General features: G+C 40.1%; 1 protein-coding gene across 1 annotated transcript in view; it reads left to right on the forward strand.

Moving 5' to 3' along the window:
• The window catches only part of rhea (Talin_middle and talin-RS domain-containing protein rhea), a 419010-nt gene that overhangs the window by 189995 nt on the left and 208333 nt on the right, over nucleotides 1-20682 (forward strand). Inside the window, exons 3-4 of the mRNA XM_068227664.1 lie at nucleotides 12185-12338; nucleotides 19572-19669. Of these exons, the coding sequence (XP_068083765.1) occupies nucleotides 12203-12338; nucleotides 19572-19669 (234 nt within the window). The 5' untranslated portion in view covers nucleotides 12185-12202. The remainder of the gene's footprint in view (nucleotides 1-12184; nucleotides 12339-19571; nucleotides 19670-20682) is intronic.

Here is a 20682-nt window from a genome sequence, read left to right on the forward strand (position 1 = left end):
ACCAGATTTTGTCATACCAAGTAGTACTGAAAGTTAATTCGTTCAATTCTCAACGTTTTCGCGAAAGAAAATGACATGACCACCCATATGCAAAGGTATAAGCCCACATTATTTAACATATGTTGCTGAAAGTAGAATTTTAGGGGCGAATAGCCACCACTGTCCACGAACCATAGTCATTTGAGAGAGAAACACGTACAATATGCACCATGAGCGTGTTGAAATGCTACTACTACTACTACTACTACTACTACTACTACTACTACTACTACTACTACTACTACTACTACTACAGTTTTTTAGAAGCAGAGATGTCTGAATGTTGTGCTGCAGGAGTCCCTTTACATGCCAGTAAATCTCTTGATACGAACTTCGCAGAATTTTGAGCGCCATGAAATACCACCGCACTGAACCACGATCGAACCAATCAAGTTGAGTTCCGAAGAACCGCTCCGCCCAATTTATTTCTTACTCATCTTGAGGAAGTTACAAAGTATAAAGACAGTTTCAAGATTTTATGGAAACAGTGTAGGCCTAACTTAATTTCGAGATGTTTTAGCAAACATCGAACAGTTTCGAGCGGGTTAATACCATTTGTAACAGGATCCAAGTGTCAGTATTTTACGTACCTTCCGCTGCGAATCTGAAGATCTGAAAGTTCAGCTCTGATCGCGAAGTCTTTTTCATTACGTAACAGCTTCTCAGTCCAGCTTGGACTCGTGTTTGCCTTACCGTCGTATCGTGAAATATTACTTCTATTCTTACCCCAGGTAAGTCACTGCTTGTGAACTGCGTTTCCCCTTGTTGGTTGTGGAAGGATTACTAATCTTCTTCCGACTTGTGTCTTAGCGGATCAGCTCGTACCTCAGGGGATTGCGTTGCGGTTTTCCGTTCTTTATCATTGGGGAGTAAAGTGGTGAGATGCCGGAGGTTTATGCATATTGAAGTTACACTGCCTACCAGATCGATGAAGACCCCACCTCATCCGTTGGAGAGAAAATGTCTGTGCTAGAAATCAACTACAGAGTGAACCAGAAATCAGACATTTTTCTTTTTAGACGTTTTTCTTGGATCATTTAAGATGAACGGTCCAAGTTATTTTCAGAAATTCAGTTATATCGAAAGCGTCTTTTATATATTTCTCTGAAGTTCTGGTTGCATAAAAAGGAAAATGTTAAACAATTATTTAAAACAGATGATTTGTTCGTGCCGAGGTCTTTGATTGACTGGTCAGTGTCGCGATTTTCGGATCAGAGGGTCTGAGGCTCGATTCCTGGCTGGACGAGGATTTTGGCCGCATCTGGTTAATTCCTCTGGCTCGAAAACTGGATGTTTGTGTTCGTCTCAATACACACGCAATCTGCCACACTATCAACCACCACAGAAACACAAGATTGTGGTTACATCTTTTAACACAGTGTTGGCATCAGGAAGGGCATCCGGCCGTAAAACAGGTCCACGTCCGTATGTATAGAGACGATTCGCCCCCGCGATCTCAGAAGAGTGCGGGAAAAAAGCGGCCGAAGAAGAAGAAAATGGTTTGTTTTCTTATCAAGCTTACAAGCCTACACACTTCTAAATTTTAATGCTGCATTTTTAGACGACCTGACGAAGGTACGCCTTGGACAAGAAACATAACAATGACGTATCCTATTTTCTGGCACTACAGTTCACGGATGACCTTGGACTTGTTCTTGAAAACGAAACATAGCATGATCAAAAAGCGGGGAAAAGCAATAACAAACAATTTTTCAGTGCCGTAGCCTACATTTTGAAAATCAAAAAACTGTTGTTTCAGTTTACCTAATAAGATGATTTAGGTGAGGAATGTGTCATTTCATCAAGATACAGCTGGATGAATACACTAGTTTTTGTTCAAATTTACACGTGTATCGCACAAACATAAACTGTTAAGTGAAAACCGGAAGGAAGGGGAACTGTCGCAACTATCTCTAAGCTATCTAAAACGATCAATACAGCGATTGTAAGCAATACAAATCAATATTTTCGGTTTTACTAGCATAACAGATTGATTGAAAGCGAATAACAAACTGCGTAATTTAGTAATCGATGAGAGATGGAAAACAAAAATTAAAAGATCTTAACTTTCCAAAAATAAAAAACGCTGACATTGAAATCGTAAAAATGAACTCGGACGCTACATTAAACGTCGATTTTGTGATCTATGCAGTGGCTTGTTCTTCATTCGCTGCTCATAGTGCAAGTGAAAGTATGGTTCGATTATTTTGTGAACTCTGCTGATGGCCCCTTTGCGAATTGTAACTCATGTCTATCTACAATTTGAGAGTGGGGCGTGATAGCAGAGTGGTGTAGTCACATGCTTCTCATCAAGGCGACTACGATTCGACGTGGGATATATTTGAAATGAAAAGTTATACTCGCATAGTTCAGATTCAGCGTAAAAATGGAGGTTCTGTGGCTATTACTCCATATTAACCCTGGAACCGTACACTTCTTTCAGGGACACAACCGTGTGCAGGGGTAATGGGTACCCCACAAAAGAAACACGTATTTTACGCATTCAAGCTTACGATTTATTTTTAAATCCCATGAAATCAGTGAGATGGATTATTCTCAATACGTGAAAATATATTTGCAAAGTAGAACACTAATCGCTTGTAATAAAATGAAATAAAAAAAAGGTCACGTTTTTAAGAAATCTACCTTTTAGTTTTTGGTACTGCTATAAGGTTCACTTCGCAATATTTGGGCACAAAGACAACATATGGTTTTTGCTTACGAATATCTTTCGTTCACTGCAAATAATAAAGATTCTAAACTCTTTGGACAGTTCCATATACCAAACCTGAGACTGACTGGTGTTAGCTGGCTGGGTATCCTAACTACAGGTACCATTATTTTTACGTAATAGAAAGGTGGATTCGTCTGCGTGTTGCTGGGATTTCCAGTCCTCGTCATACCCAAGATCTCATTTATTCTCCTGCCAATATGAAAATAGATTCATCTGAAGCATGAAGGGAAAATATATATTCTATCACATCTTCAACAACGTTTATTTCCATCGACGAAATCATCAAGGATATCAGGCTCAGATCTCTTATGATTCTGGTAGAATCGGTTCACTGCTTTCAAGGCAATAGATTTCAAACAACATAAAAGTACAAAGGTACATGTTGAAAAATATGAAAAACCAACGTGACTACAAAGAAATAATGTTTCATTAACATCACACCGGGGAAATGTATGCCCCGAACAAATATTTTGATACACAAGCAGTCGTCACTCGTTAGAATTATTGCACGAGCTGAAGGAGTACGAAGGTCAAAGAAAAGTCACGGAGACTATAGTGGTTGCGAATACCAAATTACTGGACATTAAAAATTCCTTGGGGCTCTCAGTGCCCTGGTGTACGATTCCAGGGTAACGTAAAGCTTACTCTTCCATAAAGAGGTTGGTGTTTTCCGGAACTCCCAAATGAAAATACCCGTTGTTCTCCAGTAGTTTCCCATTAACAGCGAATATAGCGTTGCGCATTTCACTTAGATTTATGGCTATTTCTGCTTTCCCCTCCTGAATGTAGAAGGCATTACAGAACGACGTAACCATCTAGGCTCCTGTTAGGGGAGACCGGAACTCCTTTCTCATAAAATATTTTATAGGAATGAGCAGTTGATATTTTGTTGGGAGGGAAGCTCTCCCTTAATATCATAGGATATGTTGTTATTCGGATATATTACATCTAGTGAGTGTCAGCCATGACGTTGTGCAGGTAATTTATTTCTATAACCCATTTATGAGCGACTATTTCAAGTGGTTGGTGCCCAGCAATCCATAGGTTGGTCGGATCCTCAACATCTCCGCATTCAGCTTTCATAGATGGCCTAGGCGGTACTGAAGAGGTGTGATGTAGTCTCCCGTTACTTTCTTCACCGAATCAGAATTTGCTATTACATGTCGGTCTTCCCAAGATCACTGAAATGCACGCACCAGCTGATCCTATGAAACAAATGTTCACACTATAACAGGAACTGGCTGCATAAGGAATGGTGTCACTAACATTGCTACCGAGCTCGATAGCTGCAGTCGCTTAAGTGCGGCCAGTATCCAGTATTCGGGAGATAGTAGGTTCGAACCCCACTGTCGGCAGCCCTGAAAAAGGTTTTCCGTGGTTTCCCATTTTCACACCAGGCAAGTGCTGGGGCTGTACCTTAATTAAGGCCACGGCCGCTTCCTTCCCACTCCTAGCCCTTCCCTGTCCCATCGTCGCCATAAGACTTATCTGTGTCGGTGCGACGTAAAAAAAACAAAAAAAAACAAACAAAACAAACCTAACATTGCTCATACATCGCTCACTTTCATATTGTCAAAGCCAAGAATGAGAGACAGAGAAATGAAAGTAATGAATTTGTTCTAGCCCGTACCAGAAGACAGCGCACTGTAACCGCTAGGTCCCTCCAAGAAAGGTACCACTAATAAATGACGCTTCAATACCGATGAGAGCCGGGCTGAGGGGCTCAGACGGTTGAGACGCTGGCCGTCTGACCTCAACTTGGCAGGTTCGATCGTGGCTCATTCCGATGGTATTTGCGGGTGCTCATATACGTTAGCCTCGTGTCAAGTAAATTTACGGCCACATAGGCTAAAAGAATTCTTGTGGGACAAAATTCCGGTACCTCGGCGTTTCCGATAATCGTAAAAAGTAGTTAGTGGGACGTCAACCAATGGCATTATTATTATTATTATTATTATTATTATTATTATTATTATTATTATCTATGAGAGAAAGTGAAGAGCTACGGAGGTCAGTTCTACAAGCTCTTCCTTAATTGTCATGGAAACCGCTATTCAACCATCTTAAACCAGGAAGGAAAATCATGGGGACGCTTAATGGATAGACGCGAAGGTTTTGGAGAATTATTCTCGAGTTAGTTTGTTGCCCTGAACGTTAGTAAGGTAATTATTAGTTTAACTCAGTTGCAAGTCATCTTTCCAAATAATTTCGGCACCCAAACTTAAAAGTACATGCTTTACTGTCGGTCATGTTGATTGAAATCTGACGTCAAGCCTATGCCTCCACGAGTTTCGAACCCACCGTCAACTATAGATACTGTATATAACATGTGGAAGACTTCCATTTGGCTCTTGGGTTATTTTGAAAATCTCCGACTGCAAGACATTTCCAACAATCTCTGTAAAGGCTGCAGTAGGAGACTCCACTTTTTTGTGTACAGGCATAGCGTTTACCTTCGTTTATAGCGAACTTTACCTTAAATGGTGAGGGGAGCCGAAAAAGACAAAAACAAAAGGGAAGTGAGACTTCCGATGTTGCTGCATTCAGGATCCTGGTGGCGTCACTCCTTTTATAGCAGGTATTTTTCTCCGTTCAGTGTGGCTGTCATGTTTTCCAGGTTCATTTTGTAGCAGATCCTCGGCATTCACTGTTTGTGACTTCGTCACCTACATCTTACGCCTTATGTTCATAGTCCGTTCAATTTTGAATCTGCTTTTAGATTTCTCTGTTGCAATACGCCAGGTTCATTTAAATTGAGGCTAGTGTATGACAACTGAGACAAGTTATTACTTTGGATTATATACTCCGCAAGGGCGTTGATCGCGATTATATAAATCCAGTAGTGCTCACCGGGCCATGCTTAAACCGAAATCAATAGATTAATCCGGATTAAGTTCGGCCGCGTGCTCTTGATATTAATGTGTTTGGCCGCTGGCTGTGACGAGTAACGATCGGCTCAGCTGGATGGGATGGGATGAGCTTCCCCCACCCTACAACTCTATAAACAGTGCTAGCTTACCTATAATATACCCTGTTAGAAAGGGGGTTGTTTATTAGCGTGTGTCGTATTAATGACTTTTTCCACCGGCCACCCCATTCGGTTTTAATTGTTTCACGTTATTTTTGTCACTGTAATAATAAGCACGATATATTTTATTTTTAAAATATGTTTTTCCAAGTTTTTAATACTCTCATTTTAAAATATGTATTGTATTTTGTGGTTTGCTGGACATAAGTTATTGCAGCCATTTTTGATTCTGCAGTATCTCGCGGTGGTATATTCCAACGGACACAGTTTCGTATTCGATTTTCGACATTATATTAACATTGTATGATCTGAGGGATTCACACTTCAGAAAACAAAATAACCATCACCCACTTGATGTATACAACGTATACTCGTAATCTTGTCTACAGTTGCAGAAAATTAAAATTTGCAGCATATGCAATTCACATCCACATAAAACAGGTCTCGTAAACCTACAACTTTGCCGGGCACGTTAGCCGTGCGGTTAGAGGCGTGGCTGTGAGCTTGCATCCGGGAGATAGTGGGTTCGAATCCTACTGTCGGCAGCCCTGAAGATGGTTTTCCGTGGTTTCCCATTTTCACACCAGGCATGTGCTGGGGCTGTACCTTCCAACTCCTAGACCTTTCCTATCCCATCGTCGCCATAAGACCTATCTGTGTCGGTGCGACGTAAAGCCATTAGCAAAAAAACAAAAACAACAAAAAACAAACTCTACAAGCTTGCTTGCACCTAGAGCTTATAAAGTTGAGAAAGCACGAAGCTTCATTAGTGTCCTGAACATTACTGCTGTCTGAGACATAGTACTGATAGCTTATAAAGTTGAGAAAGCACGAAGCTTCATTAGTGTCCTGAACATTACTGCTGTCTGAGACACAGTACTGATTATGCAGTTATGTACGGGGTAATTTCAGATTTATGGATTTTCCAAGTCAGATCATCGCTGAGGTGGTCACTTAGGAAAGTTCCCATGGCAATCCCCGAAGATATGAAGATAAGGTATTGTGTACGGCCTGACGCTCAAACATGTTGAACCACTACGTTGCTTGTTTGTAGATAAAAGCAAGGCTGACAGGAAGTGCTGGATGCAGAAGACCTACAGACGGGATGTGGCAGATAAGATACATGTAGCTATTGTACGCGTGCTCCCGCGTTTGGTATCTTACTCCCATTTCTTACCCTTTTCTTGTAATTTGACCAAGTGTTCAGTTGCACCATCTCATTCTATTTTTTTATTTTCATAGTGATCCTCGTTTCAGGTAATAAAAAGCACTTCGATTTCTTTCCACTTGGGTATATTTTATGAAAGTTTTACAAGCTAGAATTTATCCATTGTGGATGGAGGCGGTAGGAAACATCCCCCGCCTGTCGTAAAATGCGAGTAAAAGGGGCTCCCAGGGGCTCTCAACTTTGGAGCGTAGGTTGGTGACCACGGGTCGCCTAGCTGAGACTGAAATTTCTTCCACTTGCTTGTTCCAGGCTCCACCTTTTCGTCTTTCCTATCCGACCTTGGCCAACTCGTGTTCTCTTCTGACCCCGGAGGTTTTAGGTTTGCGAGACGTAGCGAGTCTTTCACTTTCATGCCCTTCCTCTTCCTTCCCTTTCTTCTACCGATGGTTCATTCTTAGAAGGATCGGACCTCGTGCTTTTTATGTCTTCTGGCTAATGTTGAGAGAATGGGTACCAGGTTGTACTTCGTTTTAAAACAATTATTACCATCACCAAACACGGAATTATGTATTACTCGCACACTTTTTAGTGATAGATGGACACCCTAGTGCTGAATCGGTCGACCTCGGCAATCTTCGAGATTCGTACTGGCAACCTTTGAAACACAATCTATGAATCGCTTATGCATCGCTGTGCGACATCTGGCGTACACTTTACATACTAGTACTGTTGTTGTTTACACAGCAAAGTCAAAGTATAGAATTCATGCTTGGAACAAGATTCCCATCGAGAATAGTTATATAATGTGTGTGCGACACACTTGTTGGCTTAAGATAATAAAGGTTTAGAAAATTCATATCTATCGGTCATATTATCGATTCAATTCAGATTTCATTTCCATTCAGTTGGCAGTATTACCGGAACTGGGAGAGCTCCCTCCTTACTCCTCGCCCCGTACACAAATCTGTCGCTAAAAAGTGTGCGACTAATACATAATTACACTATGTATGTAATTAACGCGAGGAAGCTTAAGCGAACATCAGGTATATGTTTTCTATCACTTTCTTAACGTGTCCATTTTATTTGTACCTGTAGATACGAGATGTATTCTGTAATGCATATCGTTGTTGCTCCTGCAAAAACCACTATGTGAGAATTTGGCCGGTAAGGTTCTAAGGTTGAATGTTGTGCGGATATAGTCAAGGAATTCCCGCTCTTCATAATATATGTGCTGCGGGTCGGTATTTATAAAAAAATATTATCTCATAGCCGTCTTCGCAGGCGCAGCGACGATATGATGGAGTTATAATAGTATGGCCTCGCCTACCATGTACAGGCATTTTGATATGATGCCACGTAGGCTGCCTGTATTTCAATTTCAACGATTTACTCTACCGAAACTAGAACTCTACTTGAGTGCATTGCCATAATCTAACTGTACGCATATTGAGGTGTAGCGTGTACTGTTCTTAGAATAGGAAATAATTGTGATAAGTAGTGCCCGGATTTTCATGCACTATCAAGTCTTCTTTAACATGCATGCATTCATCCACTATCATATGGCAGATCATGCACAATTAACTGGAAAATATGCACTATCAAAATTCAGTTCCTTTCGAAACATTGTACGACAACTAATTTCTCCAAATTGTCTTGATTTAAGCTCATCCGTTTATCTGTCAGCACATTCTTAAAACACAGAACCTGATCTTTCTGCGTCACAAGAAGTGACAGGTGCATACTTAAATGAAGACATTCGGGACAAACTGAAGTCAAATTGTACGTCTTTTCCATTTTCATCACCAATACGTCTTTTATAAACTTAACGAATTCAAAATCAGGATTTGAATGGATCACTTTCTTTAACCTATCTCTAGCTGCCGCAGCTACTTGTCCGTGCGACGATTGCAGGCATATTTGTTAACTGGTAACGATTGCCTGCTTCGATAACGAAGACGTGTGATGGGTGAGAGTTCCCGGTAGGAAATTCCAGGGTAGCAACGGAAGAAAATTCAGTGCAAAACCAAGCTTTGTAAGCTGCTATCTCAGTAACGCGGCGTCGCAGAAGTGTGATGCAAGTTTTGTTTTGTTCGTCTAACATAGACGAAAAAATGAGCAATCAGTGAGTAATGCACAATTTTGGGTTCAGTTTATAGCGTTGTATAACTGGGACACCTTATTCCTAAGAACCAGAGATCGACCTGGGGCCTTCCGGCTTGCTCAAGCAACAGATATGAAAGTGCTTGGTTAATTGGATTATAGGACCTCTACCGTATGCACTAACTTTGGTTGTCAGATAGGATGCCAGGAATACATTCTCTCAGTCTCTCAGTAACAGACATAATGCATAATGTTGAAAAACGGTCCACCAGGCAAATCCTGAGGCTGTACCTTAATTAAGGCCACGGACGCTTCCTTCCCATTCCTAGCCCTTTCCTGTCCCATCGTCGCCATAAGACCTATCTGTGTCGGTGCGACGTAAAGCAACTTGCAAAAGAAAAAAGGGTCCCAAATTCTGCAAATCAATATTCGTAAAAGGCACTATCATGCAAATTATATACGCGCCAAGTCAGAAGAAGTCATATTATGCAATATTAAACGTCCAAATATTCGCTATTAAATCCAAAATCATCAAAAATATGCATTATACATGAATTTTCTCCTAAAAAAGGTCAAAACATGCAAACATGCAGGGGAAAGTGACGGTAATTTGGAATCGTTAAGCCATACAACGAATATTTGCAAAGTTTGAGAAGTGTAACCAGCTTATTTAAACACATGCATTTGCATGGAAATCCGGGCTCCAGTGATAAGCATACATTTTCTCTACATAATACGTAATCATGGTGTGTAGTTAGTCATATTCAGTTAACTCTTAATACGGAGAAACTGTATTTAAATTGATCTGTTTTCAGACAGACTTTAGTGTACGAGAATAAAAGCTGGGTGGAGTCGGGATATCTTCTTCGTAAGTTGGAAGTAATGGATATGGAAGTTGCGAGAATGATTACTGGCGGGAACGCTTATAGTAAGGTACTTGGAATGAGAAGATAAAGGCTAAGTTAGCAATAAACTCGATGGATGAACCTGTACATATGAACGAGTCTTGTAATGCCAATGGAGGGGAATTGGTTACCCAGGAGAATAGTGGACTCGGACATGGGGGGTAAGCGCTGATAGGGACTCCGTTTTTAATTATTTAAGGCATGCGATACTCCATTCGTCAATGTAAATGCATTTTTTTTTTTAAATCTCAGCAACTCTTCAAGTCCTATGCGAATTAAAATTTTCAGGTTTTATATAAGCTACTATCGCATTAATAAGACATTCTCAAATTTCAAGAAATGTTACCCATTGGATCATCAGTACACTGTGAATCTTGCTGGTGTAATTTGTACAATCGCGCATAGTTTTCAACAAAAAATATTTATTTATTTATTTATTTATTTATTTATTTATTTATTTATTTATTTGTATGATTGTTTTTTGTTGCTTGTAAAAATCAAATCTACAATATACTCGAGAATCTCTGACATTATACTGTAAACAATATTTGTTTTTTTATATTCAAAACAAAGTAAGGAAATTATTCAGTTTTTGGAGGAAATTATTATTATGTTTTAAATTAGTGACGAGTGATGAGTATTAAAAATATCCAGTGAATGTTGTTCATATGATTTAGTACACAATCCTGCGAGATTGTATTGCAGTAGCTTAAAAACTTGGAGAGTGTAAAAAACAATAAACATACAGAGGTCTTGATGAAAATGAAAATCCTCAGCCTGTTCCAGTCATTTGACCGGGTCAAGAATGCAATGAATGAAGCTCCATCTAGCGCCGAAGATGGGAATTGTGCCGGCTGCCGAAGCCTGGGGCAGTGATTAATGACTGACAGACGAAATGACATTGAAGAGTGTTGCTGGAATAAAAGATGACAGGGAAACCCGGAGTACCCGGAGAAAAACCTCTCCCGCCTCCGCTTTGTCCAGCACAAATGTCGCTTGGCGTGTTTGGGATTTGAACCACGGAACCCAGTGGTGAGATGCCGGCGTGCTGTCGCCTGAGCCACGGATGCTCTACATACCAGTGAGAACAGTACTCCTCCCGCTCCGTCAACATCCACGCGTGCCATTAACGTCCGGTTTCTTGGCTGAGTTGTCAGCGGACTTAGAGAGCCTCGGAATCGATTCCAGGCCGGGCGGTGGATTTTCTCATATGGTTAATTCCTCTGATTCGGGGACTGGGTGTTTGTTGTTGTCTTAATGCACACTAGACACTACACTACCTACCTCCACGGCAGCAAGTAATGGTCGAGTACATTTGCTCCACAAGGGTTGGCGTCGGGAACGGCATCTGGACGTAAAACTGGGCCAAGTCCATATGTACGACACAGATCGCACCAGCGATCCCACGAAGGCGGGGGGAAAGTGGAAGAAGAAACAAAAGTAATTTGTAGTAGTAGGATTTTTTTATGAATCGAGAGGCAGAGCTCCAGTTGCGGGAAACGGCGAATGGAAGAACTATTGCCGAGAACATAGTAAATCCACCTGTCAGGTTTTTACCGAGAGTTCTATTAAAATTTAGTGCTTGACAATAATATATTTTAGTGTACCATTTGCCACCGAGGTAGACACCTCATTTGCAAATAAAGAGATTTTGATTTGATTTGATCGTTGACTCCTTATATGTTTAGTTACGTAACTGTTGTCCGGCTCCTTGGCTGAATGGTCAGCATAGAGCTCTTCGGTTCTCAGGGCGCCGGGTCGGAGATTTTAACATTAAACAGATCCTAAAAACTTAATTACTTGGCAAACTTCTTCTTTCTAAAATCTTTATCTGTATATCACCGGGCGATTTGGCCGTGCGGTTAGAGGGGCGCGGCTGTGAGCTTGCATGCGGGAGATAGTGGGTTCGAATCCCACTGTCGGCAGCCCTGAAGATGATTTTCCGTGGTTTCCCATTTTCACACCAGGCAAATGCTGGGGCTGTACCTTAATTAAGGCTACGCCCGCTTCTTTCCAACTCCTACGCCTATCCCATCGTCGCCATAAGACCTATCTGTGTTGGTGCGACGTAAAGCCACTAGTTAGCTATATCTGTATCTATCTATGTTATACTCATTGATTTTGATTATTTATTGTTTTGTTGAAATTAGTTGTGCTATAACGTGTTATCATCTACTCTTAATGATTGATGATTGTCCTTTTATTTCCAGCAGGGACTTGCGAACACGATGGCGACTCTTTCGCTACGGATCAGCATCGTCGACAAGAATGTCACGAAGACGATGCAGTTCGACCCGACGACGTCGGTGTACGATGCATGTCGAATTATCAGAGAAAAGATATCGGAAGCCAATCAGGGCCAACGTAAGTATCTTACCTCTAACATCTCACAAATTCTATACCAGTAAAAGGTTGTTTAAAAATAGAATGTGTTTTTAATTTTGCTATGAAATATTCCATCATTTCTTTAATAAGATCAAAGTTGGGTACCAAATCACTGAATTCTGACCAAAAGAATAGGGATTTTCATCAACCTCTGGTAGAAAATTGAGCTAATTGTATTCGACTATATAAATTTCCACTTTCTGGTAGTGTTGCTTGTGATGTTAGAAATAAAATTTCTGTTCCATTTTTATTGGACAGTCAGTGGTCTCATCAGTCTTATTAAACCAATATGTTTCTACTAATACAAAAATAGCAATCCATGAAATTATTTTCATGCTTGTGACAAACTTGTAGTAACACTTCGGCTCTGTAGTGATGATTTCATAGACCTAGGTTATCTTCAAGACATGGAATGGCAACTTAAGACACAAAGAATGAATCTATTAGACATCTGGCGGGGTACCTTGCAAAACTTTGAATACTGTTGTTATTTATATGGTAAAGCAAAGAGATATAGGTGAAAACTGAGGAAAATACAAATACATCCCAGGAAAATTTTAGAACTTCTACTCAGAACTTTCCCAGAACTGACAGACAGAATCCTACCTAATAAACCATGTTTATAATATTAAAGGTTTTACTCTTGAAATAGGCAAACATTTTAGACTTCTTTCCACAGATAGTTTCATTGTATCTTAAAACATTGACCCCACTGTCGGCAGCCCTGAAGATGGTTTTCCGTGGTTTCCCATTTTCACACCAGGCAAATGCTGGGGCTGTACCTTAATTAAGGCCACGCCCGCTTCCCACTCCCAGCCCTTCCCTGTCCCATCGTCGCCGTAAGACCTATCTGTGCTGGTGCGATTTAAAGAAAAAAAAAACTGTCCTCATTTTCACTTTTTAAGTAGTTCTGTATACAAGGAAATTCATCAAACAGTTCTTCTTCATCAACAGAAAAATTTGTTACAATACTTTTAACAAACGCTCAACAATCCTGAATATTCTTCCATTTCAGCTGCTCCTTTTCAAAAATCACCTGATCATATCCTTTAAAAGGTGTGATAAATGATACATTAATATACTCATTTCAAGTGTCATTGAATATGTCAGCATAATATGTAAGTTTTCTGCAGTAATATCTCCCTCTTCTAACTTTCTCAGTTGACAATGTACAATGGAAGTGAGAGACCTTTCAGACTTTCTCCATTGTAATTTGTTCAGTTACTTGTTTATTTCATGATACACTTCCACTACTGTGATTTCTTGTTTCTCAATACATTTAATTGTTGTGGAGAAAGGTTTTATCTGGCTAACAAGAAAATGTAGAATAACTCGAAGTGTTTGAGGATAGCAGGGCACTTATCAATGGGCAGAAAATACGATTTGCCGAGCTGAGTGGCTCAGACGGTAGAGGCGCTAGCCTTCTGACCCCAACTTGCCAGGTTCAATCCTGGCTCAGTCTGATGGTGTTTGAAGGTGCTCAAATACGTCAGTTTTATGTCGGTAGATTTACTGGCACTTAGAAGAACTTCTGTGGGCTAAATTCTGGCACCTCGGCATCTTCAAAAAAGCATAAAAATGTAGTTAGTGGGACGTTAAGCCATTAATTTTATTAAAATAAGATTTCAAAGCAGGAAATGCCTTTCCAATGCTCTTAACAGGGATAGCCACCTAGTCTTGCTGTGCCCAAGCACAGTTTTTAATTCAGTTTCAGTGAACTTAGAGGGATGTGAGGGATTCAACCTGTAGTGTATATATGGAAGTGCTGGCAGCTACTATTCAAAATCAATTGTACTGTCTTTTGGTGCAATTTACAGAACAAGCAGTTTTTCCCTTTCCTCTGTTTACCACCAAATTTGATGTATTATCTGCATTACATAAAATTAGCTTCATGGTCCATATCACACTTCAATAGATTCACAACTAAGTATTTATTTATTATCCATCTAGTCGATACAATGATTGCCTAAGGCAATTTAATGGTTAAAAGTGGTACATGTTTCATATATTATCAACATCTTCAGCCACATAACACTGTTTAGATGAAAAATACATAAATTGACAAAGTAATGCTTTAGAGGAAGTGAAATTAACATAAGATTGACAACATTAAAACAAAAATCTCAAGGGAAATGGCATTGCAGGACAGATCTCCGTCCTCCTCAGCTCTGGCGCAACAGTGGAACAGTGTAACACATCGTCCACTATCAGGAGTTAAAGTCTGTCACCGTTTATTACGGTGTGGGTTACACTTCTCTGCTTGCCTTTGACTAATGTGCATAAACATGCTAGACTGTAATGTTGTATGGAACAATGTCACTGTGGGCAGGAATGGCAGCAGATAGTGTTTTCGGATGAATCCAGGTTCGGTTTGTTTGAAAATGATGGCCGCATTTTGGTTTGCCGCAGACAGGGGGAGAGACATCACATTGACTACATTCGCACAAGAGATACAGCGCCAACTCAGGCCTTATGGTGTGGGGTGCTATTGGGTACAACCACAAATCACAGTTGGTGTGTGTTCAGGGCACTGTGACCAGTTTAAACTGCGTGAATGACATCCTGTGACCTGTAGCCGTACCCTTTTTGCACGACACCCCAGACTCCATATTTCAGCAGGAGAATGCGTAACCACATGTTGCTGCACGAACACGTGCCTTCTTATTGTGACAGGATGTCAGACTGTTGCCCTGGCCCGCCCGATCACCGGACTTGTCGCCAATTGAAAATGTGTGGGATATGGTGAAACAACGGGTGTGGCGCAGTGACCCAGTGCCAACCACCAAAGATGAACTCTGGAACCAGGTGAATGCAACATGGATGGCTATACCCCAGGACGTCATTCGCGCCTTATACGTGTCAATGCCATCACGCAAAGAACAAGTTATCAGTGCCCATGGAGGACCCAGTGCCTTTTAAGCAACAGGACACATGCTGAACCTAGGTGACTGAAATGGCCGGACTGAGTGGCTCTAGACGGTTGAGGCGCTGGCCTTCTGGCCCCAACTTGGCAGGTTCGATGTTGGTTCAGTCCGGTGGTATTTGAAGGTGCTCAAATACGTCAGCCTCGTGTCGGTAGATTTACTGGCACGTAAAAGAACTCCCACGGGACTAAATCCGGCACCTCGGCGTCTCTGAAAACCGCAAAAAGTAGTTAGTGGGATGTAAAGCAAATAACATTAAATTGTGACTGAAATGCTAATCGTTTCTGCAGAACATACTAATGAACATGTCCTTTGAATATGGACTTCCTATCTCTAGTCTTTCAAGATGTCCTTTTTTTTTTTTTTTTTTTTTAAATTATTAACATGAGTGTATTTGCACTTTTCATTTGAACATTTATGCAATGTTTCTTTGTCTTAATGTGATTCACAATGTCAGACCATCAACCATGCCCAATTAAGCGTATAAATGAAGTTTATAAAAACCATGTCCTATGTCAAATTTTGATTTGCACAACTTTCATTCTACAGTTTATCCTATATTGGCGATGCAAGGAAAGACACATTTTATGTTACTATTATAATTACCACCTTCACTTTGTCATGTTGAAACAGTGATTTCATTCATCTAAAATCTAAACTCAACAACTACCAGATGAATGGAACCAGTCGAAATTTTTAAAAAATAGAACTTAAAATTATATCAGTGCTACCAGTGACACACAACTTGACCGTAAAAGATGGAGAGTGTTAAGCAAGTTGTTTAGGTGGTGCTTCCTCGTGTATATACTTGCATAGTAAACTACAAACAAAATAACCCCCTGTGGGTAGAGGACGCAGACGAAGAATACACCCATGGTATCCCCTGCCTGTCGTAAGGGGCGTCCAAGGGATGATTTAATTAGAACCATGAGAATACAGTACTTGTGATAAGTACCTTTACATGTGGAACACCATGGGTCGAAATTACTTGTGACTTAGTACCACCTTGTGAGGAAAACCATGGGTCTGCCATTATGCGAAAGACACTACGGGTCTGGGCGTTGTTTGTGATAATGGTCATTGTGTTTATTCCACTGGTTGGTTCCTCTGTGTTCAGAATGGGTCTGTGTTACTTATGAGTTGTACCACTTTATGAGAAACACTGTGTGTCTACGTTGCCTGTGATTGGTGCCACTAAGTGAGAAACATCACAAGTTTGGCTGGTGCCCGTGATTAGTACCACTATGTGAGTAAAACCATGAGTTTGCGTTGCGTGAGAGTAGTAGTACTGTTATGTGAGCACCGTGGATTTGTGTTGCCTGTGGGTGTTACCATATTTTGTGATACACCGTGGGTATACATTGCCTATGATTAGTACCACTATGTGAGCAACACCATGAGTATACGTGGCCTGTGATTAGTTACACTAAGTGAGGAACACCACTGGAATACCGGTGCCAGTGATTAGTCCCACTGTGTGAGGAATACCACGTGTGTGTGTGTTGCTTGTGGGTAGTACCCTTATGTGTGAAACACCATAGGTTTGTGTTACCTGTGAGCGGTGCCACTGTGTGTGACGTATGTTGGGTCTACGTTACCTGTGATTAGTATCACCATGTGAGAAACACCATGAGTCTGCATTACCTGTGATTAGTATCACTATAGGAGGCACACCATGGTTCTGCTTAACCAGTGATTAGTACCATTATGAGAGGCCGGTGACCTGGATTTTGAACCCTTTTAGATGAGTATCTTCCCAGGAATGACGGCATTGTTAGATGAGTATCTTCCCAGGAATGAAGGCATTGTGAATTGGATCCATTGATTTTGTTTCACTGTTGTTGTTTCATTATAATTTGTTTTAGATTCTAGTCAGTGGTTACGTTTTGAAGTTTTCATTTTAGTTTTGTGCACCTTGTTCCATTAGGGACTGATGACCTAGCTGTTAGGCCCCTTTAAAAGACAGGAAAAAAAATCATCACCACATTTGTGTGCTCGCAGTAAAACATTTGGGGCAGAAAGCAGGACAAGGCAAGTTGAAGCTGAGTTGGAAGAAAATCAATTTGGCTGGGGAAGAAATGTAGGAACAAGTGAAGGAATTCTGACATTTATGTCTGATCTTAGAGGATCGAATTAAGGACAAGCCACGTACATGGCAATCCTAGATGTAGAAAAGGAATTTGATAATGTTGATTGGACCAAACTATTTGAGATCCGGAAGGTGATCGCATATCGAAAAAGGATTGTCTACAGTAAAGAAAAATAAGTCTGCAATGCTAAGAATCGAGGACTATGAAAGATTAGCAGCAATCCAGAAAGGAATGAGGAAATGGTGCAATTTGTTCCCTCTCCTTTTCAGTGTTTATATAGAACAGGCAGTAAAGGGAATCAAAGATAAATCCAGAATACGAATCGCAATCCAAGGAGAGGAAGTCAAATCGGTGAGGTTTGCTGATGATACGTTTTGTCTGAGTCTGCAGAATATCTATTGCTGAATGTTATGGACACAGTCTTGGAGGAGTAGTACAAGTAGAAGATAAATAAACCCCAAAAAAAAGGTAATGGAGTGCAGTCAAACAAAGTCAGGTGACGCAGGAAATATCAAGAGTAGGAAATGTCTTAAACGAAGTAAGTGAATATTATTACTTGGGCAAAAGTGATGTCAGAAGTAAGGAGGACGTGAAATGCAGACAAGCACAAATTAGGAAGGCCTTTCTTAAAAAAATTAATTTGCTCACTTCAGACATTGATATACAAGTTAAGATGTTTTTGAAGACTTTCATTTGGAGTGTGGCATTGTACGGAAGTAATAGTAAGTAAAGTCGTGTCCTCATCCTGAGGTGGTGCATCTCTTTTCAGGCACACCACAGCAATATGTATCATTTTAATCACATAGGAGCCTTCCTGTCATTAAATTTCTGGCAGTACTGGGAATCAAACCTGCCCCCCCCCCCCAAGAATGGCAGCTAATAGGGCTAGAATTGGGAAGGTAGTGTCTGTGACGTTAATTAATCTACAGCCCCAGCATTTGCCTGGTGTGAAAATGGGAACCACAGAAAACCATTCTCAGGGCTGCAAACAGTGAGATTTGAACTCACCATTTCCCGAATACAAGGTCACAGCTACACAACTGTAACTGTGCAGCCAACTAACTCGCTTGGTGAAACATATCTCCCTTTGATTACTTCACCCAGTGTTTCACCACATGTCTCTCTTCCAACAAACTGTAGTTGATTTTCTCATGCTTGTCATTGCAACCATCGAGATAAGCACTGCCCCCAAAGGGTGAGCAATGTGAAAGGGAAACCTCTTCACTTTTCCAGTCGCCATGGTCAGAATCACACCGGGTTCGCTGCTAGAGTAGAAAGTCCGTGCTGTACTGGTACAAAAATACAGAAATGCGTTTCTAGTGAACCCAACATACATGATAAGGAAAATACATTTTAAGAATAATTCTGGTAAAACTAATTGGTCAAGTACCATGAAGTGAAGCGCCCCTTCACCAGCTCATAGCATCTCATGAGCATGCTCATAAGTATGGATGGTGTTGGCTGGGTTGGCCACAAGAAGAAAAGGGCACTTCCAGAACACAGCTGATTATCCCTTTCAAAAGATTTTAAAAGACATTGCCAGAGATACAATATATTATCTGTTATCTGGTGTGGTTGATGACACGAATTGTTTCACATATTTTTTCTTTTTTCTTCTTTATTTTTCCCCTGTGTAAATTATTATTGCAGTGAGTATATTGCAGAATGAACTGAATATTTAGGGTGTTACATAATTGGCTTTTGGCGCATCTGTGTTCATTAATATACTGTATCATCACTGGAAGAATTCGGATTGAGAAAACTGAATTATATTCACTACAGTGCTAATAAGGAATTGGGAAGAAAGTGTTTGTAATAAATGTATGTGGTTACTACTGTTAGTACAAGCTTTAATACTTTCCAGTTTTCTTTTGTTCTTACTCGTATTTGACTAGAAATATTTATAACCCATTTTAGGGAAAACACTCCAACCAATAGGTCGGTCACCTTGAGTTGTATGAAACTTGAGCTTCTATTGAGGACATTACATATCATAGGATTGAAATTTTCTCAACACTGTGGATAGTTCAGTTAACCAGCAGTGCAATTTTTTTGTGAAAGAGGCAATATATTGTACTAGTAGTGCAATTCTGGGAATAAATTAAATGTTTCATCATGTAAATATTGACTTTTGATTAATGAAAGAATTTAATAATGCATGAATGACACATATTTCATAACAATTTTTTTCTTTGCAGCCAAAGATTATGGGCTATTTTTGGCTGATGAAGATCCAAAGAAAGGTGTGTGGCTGGAGCCCGGACGTAACTTAGAATACTACATCCTTCGAAATGGGGTGAGTTAACCTTATAGAGACATATAATAGACAGGTGCCAAGTTGGTGATTTCCCTGCTGTGAATTTAATGAATGTGTTAAACAGTGCTAGGTGTAAGGCTTTGTTTTTGAAGGCTACTGATTGTTATGGCATCTTGAAAAGTTTGAAAATATGCTTTCACAACATGCTTTCATCACCTTTAGGTGATGCCCTTAAACTCCATCACAGTGTCTATTCAGTGAAACACTCCAAATTGAACATTACTTCAAAAGCTTCCTTGTGATTCAGAAGTACATGCTTTTTCTCTTATTTCATGTGTTAAATTTTGTGTATTAATCACTAACCTCATCAGGGGAAAAAGAAAAAGAAATTTGCTAGTGGAAGTGGCTCAGACAGTTAAGGCACTGAGTTTCTGGGCCTAGTTGGTAGGTTTGATTCTGACTCAGTCCGGTGTTATTTGAAAGTGCTTGAATCGTGTCCCTGCTAGAATAGTGGCACAACTCCAAAAGTGTCATTTTTTTTAAACTTGACATGCAAGTATCATTTTTTAAAACTTGACATGCACCATATGCAAAAATAATCACTCTTTCAATCTAGAAAACTGTCATAAGTGTAAATCCATTCTTTCTTGCAAAAAAATCACAAATGCCGTTATATTACTTCAGCATAGTAAACATTGTCAGTCAAGAATAGTGATGCTTCTTAGTTGTGATTTAATTGAAAATTGATTTAATAAACGCTAATTTTATCATGTAGAAATAGTCTGATAAAATATTGTCCTTGAATTGATATAGTGTTGTAAACTTCTAAATTTTTCTCTAAAACTCTCATTTTTTAGTTGTCACTATTCTTGCAGGGGTGTGAAATATGTCAGCCCTGTATCAGTAGATTTATCAGCATATAAAATAACTCTATGGCACAAAATTCTGGCATCTTGGTGTATCCAAAAAATGTAAATTAGTACTTAGCGGAATGTAAAAACCTATAACATTATTACTCTTCTTAAAAAAGGAAATTTGATCACGTCTTTAGA

The sequence above is a fragment of the Anabrus simplex genome, chromosome 5 (assembly GCF_040414725.1).
Source record: "Anabrus simplex isolate iqAnaSimp1 chromosome 5, ASM4041472v1, whole genome shotgun sequence".
NCBI classification, from domain to species: domain Eukaryota; kingdom Metazoa; phylum Arthropoda; class Insecta; order Orthoptera; family Tettigoniidae; genus Anabrus; species Anabrus simplex.